This window comes from Musa acuminata, chromosome BXJ3-10 (assembly GCF_036884655.1).
Source record: "Musa acuminata AAA Group cultivar baxijiao chromosome BXJ3-10, Cavendish_Baxijiao_AAA, whole genome shotgun sequence".
Classification (NCBI taxonomy): Eukaryota; Viridiplantae; Streptophyta; class Magnoliopsida; order Zingiberales; family Musaceae; genus Musa; species Musa acuminata.
The window spans coordinates 18,265,080-18,285,599 of NC_088358.1; the positions used below are offsets into that span (position 1 = coordinate 18,265,080).

The 20,520-nt window shown below is 39.0% G+C and overlaps 1 protein-coding gene across 1 annotated transcript; it reads left to right on the plus strand.

Moving 5' to 3' along the window:
- The first annotated feature begins 776 nt into the window (after positions 1-776).
- On the plus strand, positions 777-9,308 carry LOC135650937 (uncharacterized). Its single transcript, XM_065170650.1, has 14 exons — positions 777-973; positions 1,985-2,253; positions 2,995-3,037; positions 4,205-4,231; positions 4,315-4,413; positions 4,858-5,039; positions 6,863-7,052; positions 7,141-7,254; positions 7,395-7,496; positions 7,695-7,715; positions 7,939-7,997; positions 8,109-8,199; positions 8,343-8,464; positions 9,025-9,308. The coding sequence occupies exons 2-13, from the start codon at positions 2,015-2,017 to the stop codon at positions 8,412-8,414; spliced, it is 1,239 nt and encodes a 412-aa protein (XP_065026722.1). The 5' UTR covers positions 777-973; positions 1,985-2,014; the 3' UTR covers positions 8,415-8,464; positions 9,025-9,308.
- The last annotated feature ends 11,212 nt before the right edge of the window (positions 9,309-20,520 follow it).

A 20,520-nucleotide genomic window follows, 5' to 3' on the forward strand; every position in this document is an offset into this window, starting at 1 on the left:
TTCAAATATTATGTAAAAACCAAGGTATCAGTTTGCTATGATTAAATATTTTTAATTGTATCAGTTCTTATAAAATTTAATTGTAGCAATTCACAAAAAAATTCTCGCTAAATTGAGAAAAAACAATATACGATGAGAGGAGTTTTCTCGTAGAGACATAGTTGTTGCCTTAATCTATACAAAATTTTACTTTATTTATTTATTCTAGAAGGTTTTTTACGATAACCTAATCTAGTGATAAAATTAAGATGAGACAGATGTCATCCTTTTTGTTTGCTCCTTTCTCTTTAATTATTTTACTCTGACTAATCATCTCAATTATTCTTTTATTATTAAAGTTTTCACAACGACTATACACAATTTGACAGTAAGTCCTACTTATTGAAGCCGTTATGTCGCCAAAAATATTACGAATCATATAACTAATACGTTTAGCATCTATCGATCATAGAGAACCAATTAGCTCGTTCACGTGAACAGTTCAAATGTTCCTCAATAATTTTAACGCTGCGTATATGTTTGCATCGATCAATCAACTGACAGCTGGCAGCGCATGTGATCCGGCGAACATCCCGCTTCCCGCCACGTGGTGATAAAGCCCCTTCAAAGCCGTCCATCGCACCCCTTTCTCTTATCCCGACCGTCCGCTTGATTTGAATAAAAATGTTGCATCAAATCAGGCGGTTGAGATGGACGGTGGTGGAGGGATTCCAAACAGCCTCCACCACAGAATTTGTTTTCGGAAATAACTCCGCCTCATGCCTCTCTCAACTTAAAACGGCGGAAGAGAGGAGACGAGAACGCACGAGACGCTCGTCCTCCTCCTCTCGTTCCGTGCACTCTCAACCTCAGCACTCTCATCTCCGCAGTAGTACTACATCGGCGCTCAGAGAAGAGAGGGAACCCTCGATCGAAGTGCTTTCCTCTCTCTCTCTCTCTCTCTGTGCAGCCGGGATCTCTCTGGAAACTAGAGGTGATTTTGATCTTTAAGCTTATCCATGGTCTCTTTCCGATCTGGTCACACCCCATGCGCCTCTTTGACATGTAGGATTCGTGTTGTAGTTGAGGTTTTTGTTCTGTTCTTTCGTTGTCTGAATTGGAGTTGTCGCTTGATTTAGCAATAATGAATCGGCAGTGTTTCGTGGCCGGTTTAGTTTCATCGTGTTTTGGTCCTTGTGGTGGTTTTCCGGGTGTTCTTGGATCTGAATGATGTGTAGTCTTATGTGTTTCTTTGCGGGTATTTCCTGATTGAGGCTCTGCCTTGAACGCGATAACTCTGTTCGGTATCGAGATTAAATCATGGCTTAGTCTGATTTCGTGTTACCGGAAGCAACTATCTTGATCACCATTGTTAGGGTTCTGATCGATGTTTTCGTTTCTTGTGGTATTACTGTGGCTGCTTGCAACGATGCTGCTTTGGTTTTTTGGCCCTTGTGCATGTTGATGTCTTGTATAACATGCAGGCAGGAGCGACTTTATATGTTTGGAATATCATTCTTCACAGGATAGGTTTTGTGCTCTCCATCATGCGAAGATTATAATTCTGCACAAATTATTTCTGTTACCGTAAGATATATGGTGGCCGACTAGTATGGATTATTATTCTCGTAAAAAATCCAAACCATATGGATTTATGCACAACTAAGCCGCATTACGATTATTTTGTGGTTTCAGAGCCGCTGCACAGTCTGATATGATTTGGTTCTGAATATGTTTCACATGTGAGCTATGAGACTAAGAATCTTTTTTTAACTCGACCTTAGAACTTCGTGGGACCTTTAATATAGAGCAAGTGCTGTTGTGAGTCACTGTGTATATTATATTCCTCAAAACTATAATTTGATGCTCTGAAGGTATAAAAAGTTTGATGACTTATAGTTCTCTGTGCAGGCAGTGGAACTTATTTTCGATGTGTCAGTACTCAGATTTATCGGTCATGTGTTCTCTAAGATTAATCTTGAATCTTTTCGTTGAAATTGTCTAGGTTGGGACTTGGGAGTAGTTAACTTCTGCAATGAGTTTTCTTAAAACAGCTCCTCCGCCTGATTGCTTCTTAAACCAACATTGCTCGCGATGGGCTCAAATGTACTTGAAGTATTGCCTTTGTAGTACAAAGGATGGAATTTCCTTATTTCTTGGAGCTGCCAGTATCATCAGCTGGGTAATTGCAGAGATTCCTCAAATCATGACAAATTACTGTGAGAAATCTACAGAAGGCCTTTCAATTGCTTTTCTAATGACATGGATCGTTGGGTAATGTTTACTTTTATCTCGCACCATGCTTCAAATTTTAACGAAGTGTTCTCATTTGGGTAATGCTCTGCATTTGAGTGTTTGGCTGAATCAGGATGTTTTACACGGTGTAACCTGTTCTTGGTTCATGTCAGCATAAAGCCGTTTTAGTTTGAGTTCTTTAGTTTCCCAGACGTACCAAGTTTTGTTCTCTATATTAAGAACAAATAGGGAGTGCAAGAATGGTGTTGTCATAATTGCAACATGTTGGCTGCTTGAGTGACGAATAAACTATTCAACATGATATCTACTCAAATACAAATTGATAGGATAATGTTACTAATTGACTTGCTGATGCTTTATTCGTCTTATGAATGGAGATAACAGAAGATGTTCTGATGCCTGTTTCACACATATAACTTGTTCCCAAGTTGATGATACAGTCCATTTGAGTCCTTTTCATGTACAGGCCTTGTGTTTCTAAGATGGCAAACAAATTCAGTGTTGAATTGTCTTGCATTTGTGCACTTTGTTTGTTTCATATCTGGGAGTGCTAAACGTTGTGTTCTTAAAAAAGAGAATTCACAGATATCATCATTAGTAGCAATTTGCATCCCTATATACTGCTTATTAGACATATATCAAAGCTAAACATGTTAAAGCACCATTTAATTTGATGGGTTCAAACCCCTTCTCTGTTTCCAGCCTTACCTTTTTCCTGTTTCTTTATTAACTTCTAATGATGGATCCATTTACTTGCAGAGATTTATTTAACCTCATCGGCTGTCTGCTAGAACCTGCTACTGTAAGTTTCATTGACATCTATGCATGTAGAATTGATCATTATATCATTCTCCAGGTTTTCTCATATGGAGATCATTAGAAGTTCATAGTTGACTAAGTAACCTTTCTAATAAGCTACATTGCATTATTTTGCTAAGCTTGGTGTACGGTGTTTGCAGATTTAGATCTATAAACTGCTGAACTCTGTCAGGAACACGTTGTTAAACTTGTTTCCTGATTGTGCTTTTTTCTGTTATCACCTTTTGTATCAGCTGTAAAAAGTTATGATGCCCTTCTGACTCCTCTCATGCTTATTCTGAAGTTTAAGAGTATGGTCTGACTCCTCTCTGCCTATATCCATTGACCTAGCTCTTCAGCATGGATATGCATTTGATCTTGCATTGTATCAGTTCCCATCTCTGATCTAATGAATTATCTACATTTTTTAGAATTTATCACAAGTGCATGTGCCTAGAGTCTAAGCCAATATTTTCCATAGTGATTACTGAACCCATTCTCTTACTATAGTTATGCTAGAAGTAGATTTGCTTGGTTTTCTACTTTTTAAACTTACTAGGGGCATTGTGTATCCACTTTTAAGAGTAACAAGGGGCATTTTCTGAGTATTCAATGTGTGCTGTCAGCACTCTTTTGTCAAATGATTTCAACTTTATTCATTACTTTCTATTGGGTATGGGCAGTTAGGCACAGTGCCTTCTTCCGTCTTCCATTTTTGATGTAATCGTCCAAGAATGTTTCCCTTCTATCCACTCTTTTTTCAAAGTTATACACAATACGGGCACTATATCTACCTAATTATTTCTTCCTAGTGTAGAATGTCAAGCAAGCAATGATCCTTTCACCTAAGCCAGGTCAGTTGATCAGATTAATCTCAGGTATTTGCCACAATCTCATTTATTTGCTCTCACTTCTGATCCCAGTTGTATCCCTATTATGGACCACATCATATCTTCCCAGCTCTCTGATATTAGGTTCTAGAAAAGCCTACCAAATTGTGAACTGGGTTTTAGGCTAAACAAACATTCATTGTGATGTCACGCTGGCAATGGTGTCACAGTAATGAAAAAGGATAATGTCTTAGATATTTTACAATATGAAGTTGATTGCCAAAAAAAAAAAAAGTTGATTAAGAATTCTGATTTGCTAACTTCTACGTTTATTTTTGCAGTTGCCGACACAGTATTATGTGGCATTGGTGAGATTTTCAACTTAAATGACAGTAAATGTTGTATAATTCTACTACTTATCTTGGTTTATGGTTGTTATATTGACTTGCAGTTATACACAGCAAGTACAGTTATCCTGACTGGGCAGACTATGTATTATGGTTACATTTACCATAGACTTGAACCAAACAAACATGGAATACATGTCAAGGTAATACATACTATCTGATGTTATAGACCCCCAGTAAATAAATGGAGATCTTAATGTCTTTGTTAAAATATTGCTTGAGGCAAAACTTTCACTTCTTCTTTTGTTGCCAGAGACTTGGTGTATGCTAGTAATTTGTACCATTTAACTCATAGGTAATATATTGGTCCTCATTTGACCAATATAAACTGAGATTACATATGTTATATATCAATTTAAATAATTACCGAATAGTGAATCTTAAATTTTGGGTCCTTATATGTGGAAATCTCAATTGTAGTGTATGGATAAAGTTAAGATAGTTGTTGTTACCTGTTTGTACCTCCATGCTTCCATCTTGACTAAATTCTATTCTGCATATTTTGGTAAATTTTGATTTGATTGAATGGAGATGATTTACTTTCTTTAGAACCTTATGGTTTTTGATATCTTTAGCTATGATTTCAGAGCCAAAAGCATCATCAAGAAGATGGATCAGCAGAAGAGTGCCTGCTGGGAGATTCAAAGAAAACTAGAGTTCATGGTTACCAATCAAATGGCACAAGTCCCTCAAAGGAAGTCAACATACCAAGCTCACCAATTCCAGTTGAAGTACTTTGTGATTCCTATGGGAGTGACTTCTATTACACGTAGGTTTCTTGTTCATTTTAATTCTATTTTTTAGGTTTTAAATCTGTATCTTCATTTATGATTAGACTGTTTTCTGTTGGCAAATGAATTTGTACAAGTTATGATATAAATATATTGTGCGAGACAAGTGACTTGAGTATCATCTTTTGATCCTATTGTAATAGATTAAGGGTTTACTATATTTATTTTTCTTTGTAAGACACACCTTGTAGAGTCTCATCTAAATCATGACCTACATTACTAGGTTTCTATTTCTTATGGTTTGGTATGACTGAGTCAAGAAATAATGTTTAAGACATAGGATTTCTAAATAAATCCAATATGACGTAGGACATCACCACATGGACCATTCTTGGGCATTATCTCTTCATGATGGCTTGCTTACTAGAAACTCTTACCAGCCTGTATTCCAGATTTAGTAATCTAGCTGCCAGTTAATTATCTGTCAAATTGAATGGAGGGACTGGTGGCATATCTTTTTAAGCTTTATTCAGTCACATCTGCATGATTCAGCAAAGTGTAAATGAATGATCCTATTATGATTAATTGATCCTCAGGTCCTGATTTCTTTTAATTCTTTATCTGAAAAGTAATCTCCAGTGTGGTTTAAATAAGGACAACCTGTAAGTTATTAACCATTTTAATCTGTCAAAAATGCTTTGTCACATTAATTTCTCTTATAGCCAGCCGTGAGGCCTAAAATATAAGTAGGATATGGTGAAATTTTTAAGATAGCTAATCATTCCTTCTCACTGGTTAGGTGTAAGGTTCAGATCTCAGATAGTGTCAATTGCAGACTTTGCTACTATTCAGGAACTTTTGCAGCTTATGTTCCCAATTTTTTTGCTGCTTAGGTTCTTATATTTGGATTGTTTCCTTCTATCCAATAACGAAAACTTTCTCATTTGCAACCAGAATCCCCTTCTCCGATCCCTCCTCTTTCAGATCAAAATGAAAATGCTTTCTACATTTTGCACATTATGAAGAAAGAGTCATTGTAATGCACATATCAACCCTGTTATGATTTTTCTTCTAGCATCAGCCTTTGCTAAGTGTTTCAGGACCCTAATATCTTTCTTTTGGTAGAAATGACAAATGGCAAGGCAAGAAATGTTATCATTGTTAAATATATAATCAATCATGTTTTTTTCAAGGGGGAACTGCCTCAAATATATTCACGAGGAATGAACAAATATCCAAGGACCTAGGGAACTAAAGTACAAAATGAACCTTGTAATATATAAAAACCTAGACAAGACTAACCTAATGATTCTACATATTGCAGGATGTGTTCTCAGATATTTCCTTCAAAGAGTTTGTGAAATGATTTGGAAGTCTTGCCATGTTTCTAATAGACATTGTCAACATTCCTATTTCGTGTTCCCATTCCAGATGCTCCATGTCTATGTCATGTATAAGCCTCTCCATAGATCAAGGAAATAGTTATTTATTTTGGCATTTTATTTTACTGACAAGGTTGTCAGCTTCCAACCAGTAACAGTACAGTTGCAGCAGTGGAACAAGTGATTCTTCTTTAATGTAGCATTGTTATATTAAATCAGTTCCATAGCGAATGTTACTTGTGAAGTGAATTTAATCAATATTTCTTTCTTGGTAATTCAGTTTGTGCTTGATGTGTTAGTCTTGGCAAATGTTCCATGTGAAGTGAATTTAATCAATATTTCTTTTTGGTGATTCAGTTTGTACTTGATATGTTGTTCTTGGATGTATGCTAATCTGTTTTTGTGGTGTTCATTCATTGTTATTCAGTTTATCCTCCATTTGTTCTTACTTTTGCATATTTACCAATCGTTGATGCCAGGTCAGCACGGTCTTTATCTAAAAGCCCCGTGCCTGCTTTTGGTGCTTGGTTACCACATTCATGTGACAATGGAGGGTCACCACCCAGAAGTGGCAATCAGCAATCTGTAGCAAAAGAGCCTCTACTTGACAGGGTTATTTTCCCGCAATCTGCACCACCGAATTCGAGTACTAAAAATATGCTTGCTGTAGTGAGTACAGAATAGCTGCATAAAACTTTTCTTTTTGGATTTTACATAATGTGATAATGAATTGTATGGGCACATGCTTCAAATTCAGGTACCTTCAGCTGTATTTTTCTTTGGTATGTGTGTTCTTCATCTTTGCACCAATGATGTGCACACTGCATCACCTAATGGAATGGTCATACGAGTCGGACGTAAGTTGTTACAGGTAATGCTAGTCCGTATTCCTGTTTGAGTTAATGCTGCATATTTGCTTGAGCATGTGAAGTCTTCTTTTATCTTGTCTTTTGATCATCTTTAAAAGATCGCTGCAGAAATGAATTACTTATTTTACTTAACCATTCATAGGACCATGTTCAAGATGATGGAAGCATTGGAGTCGGAAACTTACTTGGTTGGGCAATGGCAGCTATTTATATGGGGGCAAGGCTTCCTCAGATATATTTAAACGTGAGAATGAACTCTATGCGTATGAAATACTATCAATAGTCAGCAAATTTCTTTATCTTTGGCACATTGCAAGGACTTCGGCAACTTTTTTGCAGTGGGAACATGCAACTCTGCTATTTTGTTGTATCCTCATTTTTACATGGCTATTTCACTTTATGTAAAACTTAATCTGACTCTGTGTTTTCGAATGTTTTGCAGATTAGAAGGGGCAATGTTCAGGCAAGATCTCATATCTTATGATGCTTTGTGTGGCTAATTTTTTGTTAAGACCTCCACCCATACATTCTGCCCCACCATACTTACCTGACCCCCACCCCACCCCACCCCATTCCACCGGAGGATGTGGAAATTCTTTTTAAATGCTTTGATTAACATGTTATTACTTTTTGTTAACTATATTGGTTAGTTGACCACTTGGTGTGATCATGTGTCTCTCTTACAGGGCCTTAACCCATTAATGTTTGTTTTCGCGGTGAGTGGAAATGCAACATATGTGGGAAGGTATGGTGTATGCTGAATATTTTATGGCACTTATGGAAACTTCACATAGACTTTCTGGGATTGTGCTTTTAGTCGAGGAGCAACTACCATATTCTGCATCTTTCTGTGCAGTATTCTTGTGGAAAGCTTGGATTGGCATAAAATCAGGCCCAATCTACCCTGGCTAGCTGATGCTGGAGGATGTATACTACTGGATGTTTTTGTATCCTTCAATGATATTGTTTGTTTTATGTTCTATCAATGGTTTTTCTCAGATGAATGGAGTTTTTCTCTCACTGCCAAATTCCATATTTGTTGTTGATATCTAGCGATCGCTTGAAGCAAAAGTCTCTTTAACTAAATCAGATTCTGATCCAATTTGTCTATTTTCAATATCGGAAACAGCAGAGGTCTGAATCTAAAGATAACCCAGCTTAACAGAGAAATATGATAGTAGAAGAAATTCCAGAGACGAAATTTCCACTCAGGTACCCTCTTTTCTGAGCTCTAATTTACTATTGAGTACCTCTTAGCAAAGACACTATTGAGATAAATTTACCAAGGGATCTATAATTTTGATTCTTCTTTGTAAATCGACCTCCTAATTCAATGAAATGCTACTGTGTTTTGAGTGTATCATCAAATTTATAAGTCAATAACACTTTGCTACTCTTACGCTTTAATTTTCCATAATTAGAGGCCTGAACAAAAATATTTTGCCTGCATTCTAGCTGCTATCAGTGATGTATCCGGGAAACAAGATTTTGAGTTTTCGATGAATATTATAGCATAGACTAGGTTAGCATGGTTGATGGAAAATTTGAGCATGGCTTGACAGATTGTTGCCATCCCTCCCGGAATCATTTCTCTAATTAAACTCACTATCACTGTGAAGTTTTCTTCAATGTGACAACCCAAGCCTGACACTGAATGATTTTTGTCCCCAAAAAAGCACTCATGGAATCCGTTTGGTGTATCCTATCCTTTTTGAGTCTTGTGATCTTTCTGATGGTAAATGTTCTTTTTGTTGCTGGTGAATACACTGCAGGGGGATTCTCTGGTTGTTTTACTTCTACATGATCGAGGAGGTACCACATCGGACTACCACTTACAGAGTATTGCATTTTTTTGCAAGCTCTCACAGACATATTCGGACCATGTGCATTAACAGGAGTTGGAACTCCGGACATCTGATGACAAGGGTCATTTTTGCTTTGCTTTTGTTATTCTCCACTGGTGACTTGAATTAGTTTGTAATGGATTTGAAATATTAGAAACCAAGTTATTTTTTTGGCAGAAAACCCATAATACATTTGAGAGAGGTTGTTGCTACATTTAGTGTACATAATTCAATTTAAATGCACCAGAAAAGCTACTTGGTATTTATATGTGCACCAGTTACAAACAGATTCATCTATGGCCAAATTGATTCGACGGAGACCTTGGCATCGCTATGGTCGGTCTGATCGTATCGCTCCTCCCTTGGAGGAATGTAACAGCAGAAATGGCGTCGAGGGAAGAGTGAGCACTCGGCAGTAGCTCCGCCTTTGCCGCCCTGAAGACCTCCGAAAGGATATGGACTAGAGAAGCCATCGCAACAGCTTACTTTTCTATGTTCGGTGATCAAGGGTGCGCAACCATGGTTTGCGTGTTCGCTGCATAAATATAATGAAGGGCTGTGTGCTTCAGCACGTTGATTCCGATGTCTTGTCTGTCTCTGCCTTCGCTAAAAGTGGGACTCGGTCAAATCACGGGAAGATATATATATATATATATATATATATATATATATATATATATATATATATATATATATATATATATATATATATATATATATATATATATATATATATATATACATACGATTAAGATTCATTTTATTTCATATGATTTTGATTATGGATCTCTTGAACCGATTTACTCATGTCTAAAATAATATATATATATTTAAAAATATAACATATAAGTCCCTCTCATCAAGTCTGAGTTAACAAACATTAGAGTTTGTATGGCATGTTGACTCATAATAAATTATTAATATAATGATATGTATGATTTAAATTAAAAAAAACTAAGACTACCATAAATTATGGGAGGAGACGTCATCATATATATATATATATATATATATATATATATATATATATATATATATATATATATATAGCTCTTATCATTTATTCATATTTAAAATAATTATTATATTTTTAAAAATATAATATATAAGTCCCTTCCATCAAGTTTGAGTTAACAAACGTTAGAGTTTACTTACGTAGTATGCTAACTCATAATAAATTATTAATATAATGACATGAATAATTTAAGTTAAAAAAGGGTAAAGATCTATTTTAGTTTATATGGTTTTGATTATGGATCTCTTGAGTCCTTATAGTTTACTCATGTCTAAAATAATATCTATATTTTTAAAAATATAGCATATAAGTCCCTCCCATCGAGTATGAGTTAACAAACATTAGAGTTTGATTACGTGGCATGTTGACTCATAATAAACTATTAATATAATGACATATATATTTTAAATTAAAAAAATAAGACCATCATAAATTGTGAGAGAAGACGTCATCATAGAAGCGACCACCAATAGTAGCACCGAGTTGTTGTTGCCTAGTACGGTGTCGTACGCATGTAACCTCTCCCGCGTTGACGATGAGCTTAGGAGCTTCTGGTCCTATCTTAAGTGGATGTGCGTCGACTAGTCTGACGCTAGGCATGTAGTGGTCTCCTGGTCCCTCTTCTATTGAATATCAGATTTTGATGATGAAATCAATTGATGAGTGTATGAACTAATCTGTGTTTAAAAAAAGTGATGCAAGACTATTTTCGATCATGAAAAGGCAAATCGATTAAAGCAAGAGAATCAAACATTCGGTCGAAGTCAAAGATCAGGCATCAGGCTGAAAGAATCAAACATTATGCCAAGATCGGATGTTGCAAGAGTCAACATGCCGATGAATCAAGCAATATACCGAAGAAAAGCATGATGCGCCGAGAATTCGGATGAACCAATGACATGATCAAGGTTTGCCGTACCGGACTGTACCGCCCGGTACGGGCGGTACGTACCGGTCCGACAGGTAGCGGTACGCGGACCGCCCTGTATCGGTCCGCCCGTACCGAGCACTATAGCAGTGCACTGTAGCACTGTAGCACTGCTACAGTGCTCGGTACACCTGAGTGTACCGCTCGGTACACCTGGGTGTACCGAGCGGTATACCGTACCGTACCGGTACCGAGCCCGGGTCGAAACGCCGGTACGGTACGGTATGGCGAACCTTGGTTTTGATCATTATAGTTTAGGTCTTAATTGAATTGGTTTTGGATATAACCATGCCAACTTAATTAGGGGATCATTGGGTTTGAATTAGGGCTGATTTGAGCCGATTGGAAGGCTCATTCGATGACTTATAGTTGGGTCAAGCGGTGGCACCGCTAGACCAAGTTGTCACAGACTTAGATGGCTTTGCCTAAGTCGTGCGGCACCCTTGCATGTCCGTCCGCAAAGGTCAGCCTCCCCGAAGCCTCCAATTGTCCCTTAGGACCAACAAAAGAGAGAACGGGTTAGAGAGAACGCCTCAATCGGGATCCACAAGCAAACATCTCCGAAAAACACTTCATTGACAATGCAAATTACAAACAGACTTTACAAGCTCTGAATAGTTACACAACAAAGGGTAAAATGGTCCATTATAGACTGAAAATCTCTCACACGTGTCCACATGACATAACCTTTATTTACAAGCCTAAAGAGGCCACCAACCTAACTAAAATGAGACTATTAAGCCTTCGGCCGTCCCTCTACATGCTGTACAAGGTATGAACATACCCAAAAGACACGGACATACATAAGCATTACAGCAAACATCTTGTTTAGAAGTTTGTCTGTGACATTCTCCCCCACTTATTCCTTCGACATCCTCGTTGAAGCCTTTATCGACACTGCAACTCCTCGCCTTTGTTGAGTCTTCAATCTTCTGCTCCAGCTACAATGCGCCTCTTGGCTCCCAGCTGCTCTCCGCTGTTGTTTTTGAGTAGTCGAACCTTTGATCTGCCATGCTGCTTCAACTCGCCAATGACTCTGACTCTAGTGTGGGGTTGGCTGAGTTGTATTGATCCCTATTGGTTCCTACGGATCCTCCAAATGAAGGAAAAGACCATTCTTACTGCGCCAATCTCTCAAATGCCTCATGCTGCTTGAATTGGGTGGATGCTTGTTGGAGCTTTAACGAGCATCGTCTCGCAAACTTCTGAAGTTTTGGGTCCTTCCTCCACAACATTTGCTCATTGACTCTTCTTTTGCTTAGTTGTCACATCCAAGTAGGTTCGCATCACTTTCGCTTTCGATTGACATTTCGTTGGGAAATGAAGCGGACAATCTACTCTCAGTAGCACTGATCACCGTTGGTGAGGATTTGACAACTATTGTCTTCCATTATCTTCGAAGGGTCTTTGAACTTGTGCAGAGCTCCTCTGTTGGATAGATAAGAGAATTGGGGTACTCGGTTTCGCCCATGCTCTTGAGGGTTGAGAAGGCAAAGGTTGCTTGACTTCGCCCGCCTCCTCGAGATTGTACTCTATGCATCGAGCTGGTTACTAGCTTTCGCCTGCTCTTTGCTCACACTTCTGAAGCACTTGAAGTGTTTGCACTTCTTGCGTTGAGATAGTTACTGTGATTCACCTTCTCAATGCCATCAAACTTCTGGAATGCAGGAAGTTTTCACCCCAACTTGGAGTAATTCTCTCAAAGGTTTGGTCGCCTCTGGGATTGTACCGTCTTCTCCATCAACCCTGCCACCTACTCCACTGAGTAGCAAAGGTACAGTACCGTGTACTGCCTACTTCGTTCCTTGGTTATGCACTCTTGCATGACCCGAAGTCCTTCACTTTTGGCTATCTTGATGAGAAGCTCATTGACACCGGTCTTATGAAGTTCCTCGGCCCCTACCCTTCAGCCTTGTCTCGGTACTTGGAGATTGCCTCTGCATGCTCCACCTCCTCTGCCCCTTTCACGACCAAGCGCTCTCCCTCCATGAGAGCAAGGGATCAATGACTTTCACGGAATTCCCAACTCTACGGTACCATGGCGCTGCCATGCTCATGGCCCTACTATCCGTCGCCTTGCATCTGTATCCCTTTTCTTCACAATCAGTAGATATGCCTCTGTGGCACTCATCCGAGTCCACCTCCATTCTAACTGATGCTTGATTTTGGGTGGTTAAGTCCCTCTGGACTCGTCGTTGCTTTCTCGCCTCTTTCGACCCCTTGCTTCAACACCTTTGTGTTCTCTAAGCAGTCTGTTTGGTCGATGGAAAGACAGACTACAACTCCCATACATGGCCTCTACCATCACGTTGTAGGGTTTGCACTGATTCTGTTCTCCTTAGCTTCCTTGGCAGCAACGTTCGCTTACTCGACCTAGTCCTCTGACTTGCCGGGCTCCCTTAAGCGAATATGAGCTCTGGAGCAGTTCAAATCTCCAGCTGCTTTGATAATACCTATGTATGATCAAGTCCCTCTCATGGGACTCACTGGTACTTGCATTCAAACTTTTCCCTTGGTGGAACATAGCCCCCATATGCTGATGACCAAGGTTTTCATCCGATGCAAAATTCGATGTACGCACGAAAGACCCGCCTCTGCGGTACCATAGCCTTCACTCCTTAAATCCATAGCCCTTTTTGCCATCGTGTTGTTCACCGAAGTGGAGCTTCTAGTAGCTCCCGATTATGCCTCCGTATGATCTAGTCCCTCACGGGACTATGTCGTGTATATCGCATTTACCACGAACTGTTCAACCACGATCCGCTACACCATGTCGCCTCCTGGTGACATCTCCATTGCATTCTGATCCTTGTGGAATAAACTCGAATTGTGGTCCCTCCATGTGTGGCCTCTGCCAATATATCGCAGGGTCACTTCCACCTTCGATTTTGTTCGTTCCTTTGGCAATCGACCTTCATTCACCCACTCTTGGGTCACACCTAGATGAAGCACTGCTCTAGGACAGTCTGTCGCCTAGTAGCTCCCGAAGTCCACCGACTTCATTGTAATTTATGCACCATTGTTTGGATCCTAGGCCTCTGCCCCTACCAACACAATCTCCGCTGCACACCGCTTCCTTTATAGTAACTTGAATGACAACACTGTGGTATATTTTTCAAGAGTACCCACCTCTGAGTCCTCTTGCCCTATGCTAAGGCCTTCTGAACCCAATTTCGCCTCCGCAAATTGAGTCGCCTTAGTTCCTCCATCAAATGCTTCTTCAAGATAAAGTGCATGTGCCCAGAAGCTCCTTTCGTCTTTGGCACCATACAAGATAAGTCCGCTCCGTCAGAATGAAGGACCCATGGAACAACATGATTATACTCTTGCCTCTGCAAGAGTTCATGTCCTTGACCTCTGTCTAAGGAAAGCACTGTGCCTTCGCTCCATGTTTCAACTTCTATGCTGGCTCCCTTTATGCGGCTTGGGTACTTCGCCAAGTTACACCCAAGTTGCTCCGCTCCTCGTTTTTGCATTGAGTTGATGGTGGCCCTCGTGCCCACCATTCCATGGGTCAGCCCTCCCTTGAGTCCGATCTCCATATTGACTCTAAGTGTGCCTTCATTTGTGTTGCTTTGGGTCGCTCCCCCACTTGATCTCGCAATTCATCCACCAATGCATTCTCTCAAGCGAGATCATGCGACGACTCCTTGTAACTTGCTCAGTCCATTGAGCTTCGTGGAGTTATTGTTTGTTGAGGTATTTCTCCTCAACTCGTGAGGTCCGTCCCACATGATTCTCCCTCTGGAGAGCCGGGACTTATCTCTCCTGGATAACTGTCCCATTGGAGCAACATCTCTCTTTGTTTCGGAGACCACCATCCCCTTGGACTACTCCGATCTACTGAACAAATTGTGCATTGATCAGCCTCCTGCAAACACACTTGCTAGATTGCGACTCCACATCAATACAGCCCCCGCTACACCACTCAAGGCCTAGCAACATGCTGAACTCGTTGCACACTTCAGCCTCCTACGGACGTATCCTTCACATGCCGAAGAGAAAGTTTCAATGCTCCATGGCGCCGAGTTTCGGTCACCTTGGGATGGCCACGAATATTCCATCGTCCGCATACAAGTCCATGCATGAGTACCAAATTCTTTGAGTTAGCAATTCCCCTCACCTCTGTGAGCTTTGCATAACTCTTTTGGTCGTTGAGCAACTCATTCCACCTTGCATGGTCTCATCCTTTACCAAGCGCCTCGCTTGTCATGAGCACCATCAAGTATAGTTGTCAACGTTGAGCCGTAGCTCAAACTCAACCATCCCAACCTTTGTGCGCTTCGCATTCTTCCAAGCTTGCCTTTTCTCGTAGTGCCTCTTGTGCAAAGGGTTAGCGCCATTCCTCTGAATGCCAATGTCAAATGCCCGCTCCTCCGAGCGACTCCTTTTCCCTATATCTCCATGCCCGTTTTCCTTCAAACGGTCATGCGTGTGCTGACTGCCCTCAACGCAGCCCCGCTAGGTCCCCCACGTTTGCATGCTAAGTGTTTATATGAGTGCTTGTCTCGCTCTGATACCATCTATCATGGACTTAGCTGGTTTTGCCTAAGTCGTGCGGCACCCTTGCGTGTCCGTCCGCAAAGGTCAGCCTCCCCGAAGCCTCTCATTGTCCCTTAGGACCAACAAAAGAGAGAACAGGTTAGAGAGAACGCCTCAATCGGGATCCATAAGCAAACATCTCCGAAAAACACTTCATAGACAATGCAAATTACAAACAGACTTTACAAGCTCTGAACAGTTGCACAATAAAGGGTAAAATGGTCCATTATAGATCGAAAATCTCTCACACGTGTCCACATGACACAACCTTTATTTACAAGCCTAAAGAGGCCACCAACCTAACTAAAATGGGACTATTAAGTCTTCAGCCGTCCCTCTACATGTTGTACAAGGTACGAACATACCCAAAAGACACGGACATACATAAGCATTACATCAAACATCTTGTTTAGAAGTTTGTTCGTGACAAAGTAGTGGAACCACCTATGAGCTGGAACATACGAAGTGTACATTCTTGAAAAACCCAACGGTGGTCGCTAGTGTCAAGCGGTGGTACCGCCCAAACTGACAGGTGGTATTACCGCCAGAACACAGTTTTTAAGATTGTGTCAGGTAGTAGTACCACCTAGACTGACGGTGGTACTACCAGTGCTTAGTGTTGTAGGCGGTGGAACCACTAGTACCATGAAAACCTAGGGATGAGACTTTTTGGATTTATTTTTGAAGTCATTTAGGCCTATAAATACCACATTTATTCTTGCTTGAGATAGCAAGAAAAGAGCTCGAAAAACTTGTAATTCTAAGTATGCAATCTAAAGTGTTTAGTCCTTCCTCCTCAATCTTATAAGTCAATCTAAAGGAGTTGTGAGGACTACTTGTAAAAAAAAAAAGAGTTAAAGAAGATCGTTAGCGAAAGCCGATGGCCTCGACGGAGGAGGAATTGGGAGTGGACATAGGTCACGACAACCGAACCACTATAAATTCAGTGTGCATGTCCTTTTATGCTCTTTATTGCTATTGCTTTCTGATTTATTTACTTATTACACTTACTCATTTTCTAAGTCAAGCATATTTTTTATATTGGTTTCATCGAATGAATTTTTAAATCATAATTTCTTGAAAGAATTAATTCATCCCCCCCCAGTGACTTTACGATCCTAACAATTGATATCAAAGCCAAGTTCTCTTAGTTGGTTTAACACCCAAGAGATATTATATGGCTTTTTCCTACAATCAAGAGAGTCACTCTATCACTCGTCCTCCTATATTCAATGGGACGAACTATACGTATTACAAAACGCGAATGAGGATTGTTTTGATTTCTTTGGACTTTGATTTATAGAATATTATTGAATATGATTTTCAAAAATCCTCTAGACTAATGAATGAATGGAATGATATAGAGAAAAAATTATTTTCTTTAAATGCTAAAGATATGAATATTTTATTTTGTACTTTAGACAAAAATAAGTTTAATCGTGTTTCTATATATGAAACTGCACATGATATTTAGTACACACTCAAAGTTACACATGAAGGCACAAGTAAAGTTAAAGAATTTAAGATTAATCTCTTGGTGCATAGCTATAAATTGTTTAGAATGAAACCAAGTGAAACTATTGGTGACATACACACCCGTTTTACAGATGTTATTAATGGTTTGAAAGCTATTAATAAAAGTTATACTAATCTTGAACTTGTTAATAAAATTTTACGATCGCATCCAAAAAGTTGGGATCCAAAGATAACTACTATTCAAAAAGCAAAAGACTTAAACTATTTTCCTCTTCAAGAACTCATAAGATTATTAATAACCTATGAAATGACTTATAAGACACAATGAATATGAGAACAACCTTCCAAAGAATAAGAAGGATATGATATTTAGAACTAAAGAAGACCACTTGAGTGAAAACTCAAGTCATGATGATGACTTGACACTATTCATAAAATTTTTAAAAATTTATAAAAAGGAACAAAACAAATCTCATAAAATAAGACACTAAAAATAAAAATAAACTAAAAAAGGACATAATCATCTGCTATGAATGCAAGAAGCTAGAGTACTTCAAAAGTGAGTGTCCACAACTGAAGAAGAAGATGCTAGCACAAAAGAAGAAGAAAGCACATAATGTGACTTGGGATGAATCTAAATGCATCAGAAAACGAAGAGCAATCCAATGAAAATGAGGTGGCGAACTACGCTTTGATGGGTCTCAACGACGAGATATATGACTCAATCGAAACTCCTTTATCTTATGATGAATTACTTAATGCATTTTATAATTTATATGATGAATTCAAATTAGTTAGTAAGAAATATAAATTGCTAAAAAAGATCATTCTTCTCTCTCTAGTAAATTAAAAAAATTAAAAAATGAGTATGACAATTGAATATTAACCTCTTGTACTCAATGTGAAGAGTTAGACTTAGTCAAAAAGGAAAATGTGGTATTACAACAAATATTAGAAAATTTTAAAGTTGAAAACATATCATTAAATATGATCCTTGCTAACAAAGGTAATATACATAAAATAAGGAATCGACTTTGTGGGTAGTAACACTCAACAAAACCTACTATATTTGTTGAAGGACCCACATTGTATGTTTCCCCTAAAAGTAAATGTAATTTTTATAGTAGATATGGTCATTATGCCTATAAATATTCATTTAAAAGATATAGCTCGCATAAATTAGTTTGGGTTCCTAAAGGAATCATAAATAACTTAATGCCAATAGTCAATATAGGTAGATCTATTCATGAGGGACCCAAAGTTAAATGGATACCGAAAACAAATCCTCATTTCTTTTAGATATATCTACAATCAAAAGCTAGGAGCAAAAGATAGTATCTTGATAGTGGATGCTCAATGCATATGACCAGAGATCCAATACATTTCTCTAAGCTCACTAGCCAAGATGAATGATATATTACATTCGGAAACAAAAACAAAGAAAAAATTATTGATAAAGGAAATATAGGTAACAAATCAAACCTCTTGATTGAAGACATTTTATTAGTAGATAGTTTAAAACATAACTTACTGAGCATTAGTCAATTATGTGATAAGGGATATAACATTAAATTTGAATCTAATACTTGCATTATAAAGATATTATACAAAAATAAAAATAAATTTATGATTGAATTTATGATTGCCTTAAGGATTAATAATGTGTATACTATTGATCTTGATGATTTTTATAATGAAACTTACTTTTTAGTTTTAAACGATGACACATGACTTTGACATAGGTGTTAGGATCAAGAGTCGACACTAAGAGAGGGGGGGGGTGAATTAGTGCAGTGGTAAAATCACGTCTTCAAAAACTTCGTTTCGATAAAATCGGTTTTCGACGTAAAACTATTTCTTAAATATCTTAACTTAAAACACGTTCATAAATGAATTGAAGGCAGTAAGCACTTAAAGAGGTTTGTAGTAAGGTAATAGCAAGAATAAAATGCAAACCAGAGAACACGGCAGTTTTAGAGTGGTTCGATCAACGTGACTTACATCCACTTTCAGCTTCCTCCTCCGATGAGGTCACCGACGTCCAATAGAGGCCTTCCTTTAATAGGTGAAGGGCAATCACCTTTTACACCCCTCTTCTCCTTTTCATGGGTTTAGGAGACAACCTTTACAAGCACTCACTTACTCCTCTCTCAAACTAGTCTAACACTTTAGAAGAGGGAGAGATCACATAAGATTTTAACAGTGTTTCTTTGCTTTTAGACTCTCTATGCTTGTGTGCTTTAACCAAAGATGAGAGGGGTATTTATAGGCTTCAAGTTGATTCAAATTTAGAGCCTAAAACTTTCTCATCCCGAGTTCCCCGGGCACGGGCGGTACCACCGTGTAGTGTTAGTCTGACTGACACTGCCCTGGGCGGTACCACTGCCCAGGTCTGGCTGTACCACCGCCCAGGTCTGGCTGTACCACCGCCTGGGGGGCAGTGTTGGGCGATACCACCACCCAGACTGGCGGTACCACCGCCTGGCACCTTGCTAGGGGTGGTACAATCGCCCAGACTGGCGGTACCACCGCTTGACACAATCTCAAAGACTGTGCCATGATTGTGAGACTTCTTGGGGCACTATTTGGGCATCTTATTGGGTCTAACACAATTCTTACATGAGCCTAGCTGACCCCTAATTGGGGTGGCCCAAATCCAAGCTCAATTACGTGCTAACTATGATTCTTAAGACATTTGCTAAGTTAAATAAGTCCATATGTCTATTCTTCCGGCGAGCTTCCGGCGATCTTTCGACGAACTTCCAACGATCTCTCGGCAATGTTCCAACGGACTCCCAGTAAGCTCCTGGACTTTACGATAATCTTCTTAGCAAGTTTTGATGAGCTTCTCTAGCAAGCTCTAAGACTTCTCGGCTGGTTCCTCTAGAACTTCCGACGAACGTCCGGACTTCCGACGAACTCTTGAACTCCCAACGTGATCTCGATCTTGACTCCGGAATTTCATTTTGCTTCATGCCTTGCTATCGTAGTTAATCCTGCACATGTAAAAAACATACTTCGATCTAGACAATTAATACTAAGCATTAATCAAGTTGTCCGACATGTCATTAGTTCCTCGATACTTCGTCCGATTCTTCGGTGCATCATCCTCTCTTGTAGCCTATTGCCTAATCGGCTAGTTGACTCTGCAACTTTGATATCCTTGGAACAGTATCTGCTCTTCTTGGCCCGATGCCCGAATCCACGGCCCGAAGCCTTCTATCGATACGTCGACCGTTCCTCCGGCTTAACGTCCAATATTCTGACATGTTATCCTCCGGCACAACATAATTTTTCCTGTTTTAATTATCTTATCTTGATCGAAGCATTCTGCGTCACTCAAAATGTAGATTAAAATATAAATATAATTATCAATTGGTTTCATCATCAAAATACGAGATTCAACAATAGGAGATTAGGTCATACAAGTAAAAAATTAATTTCATAAATTACAACTAAAGAA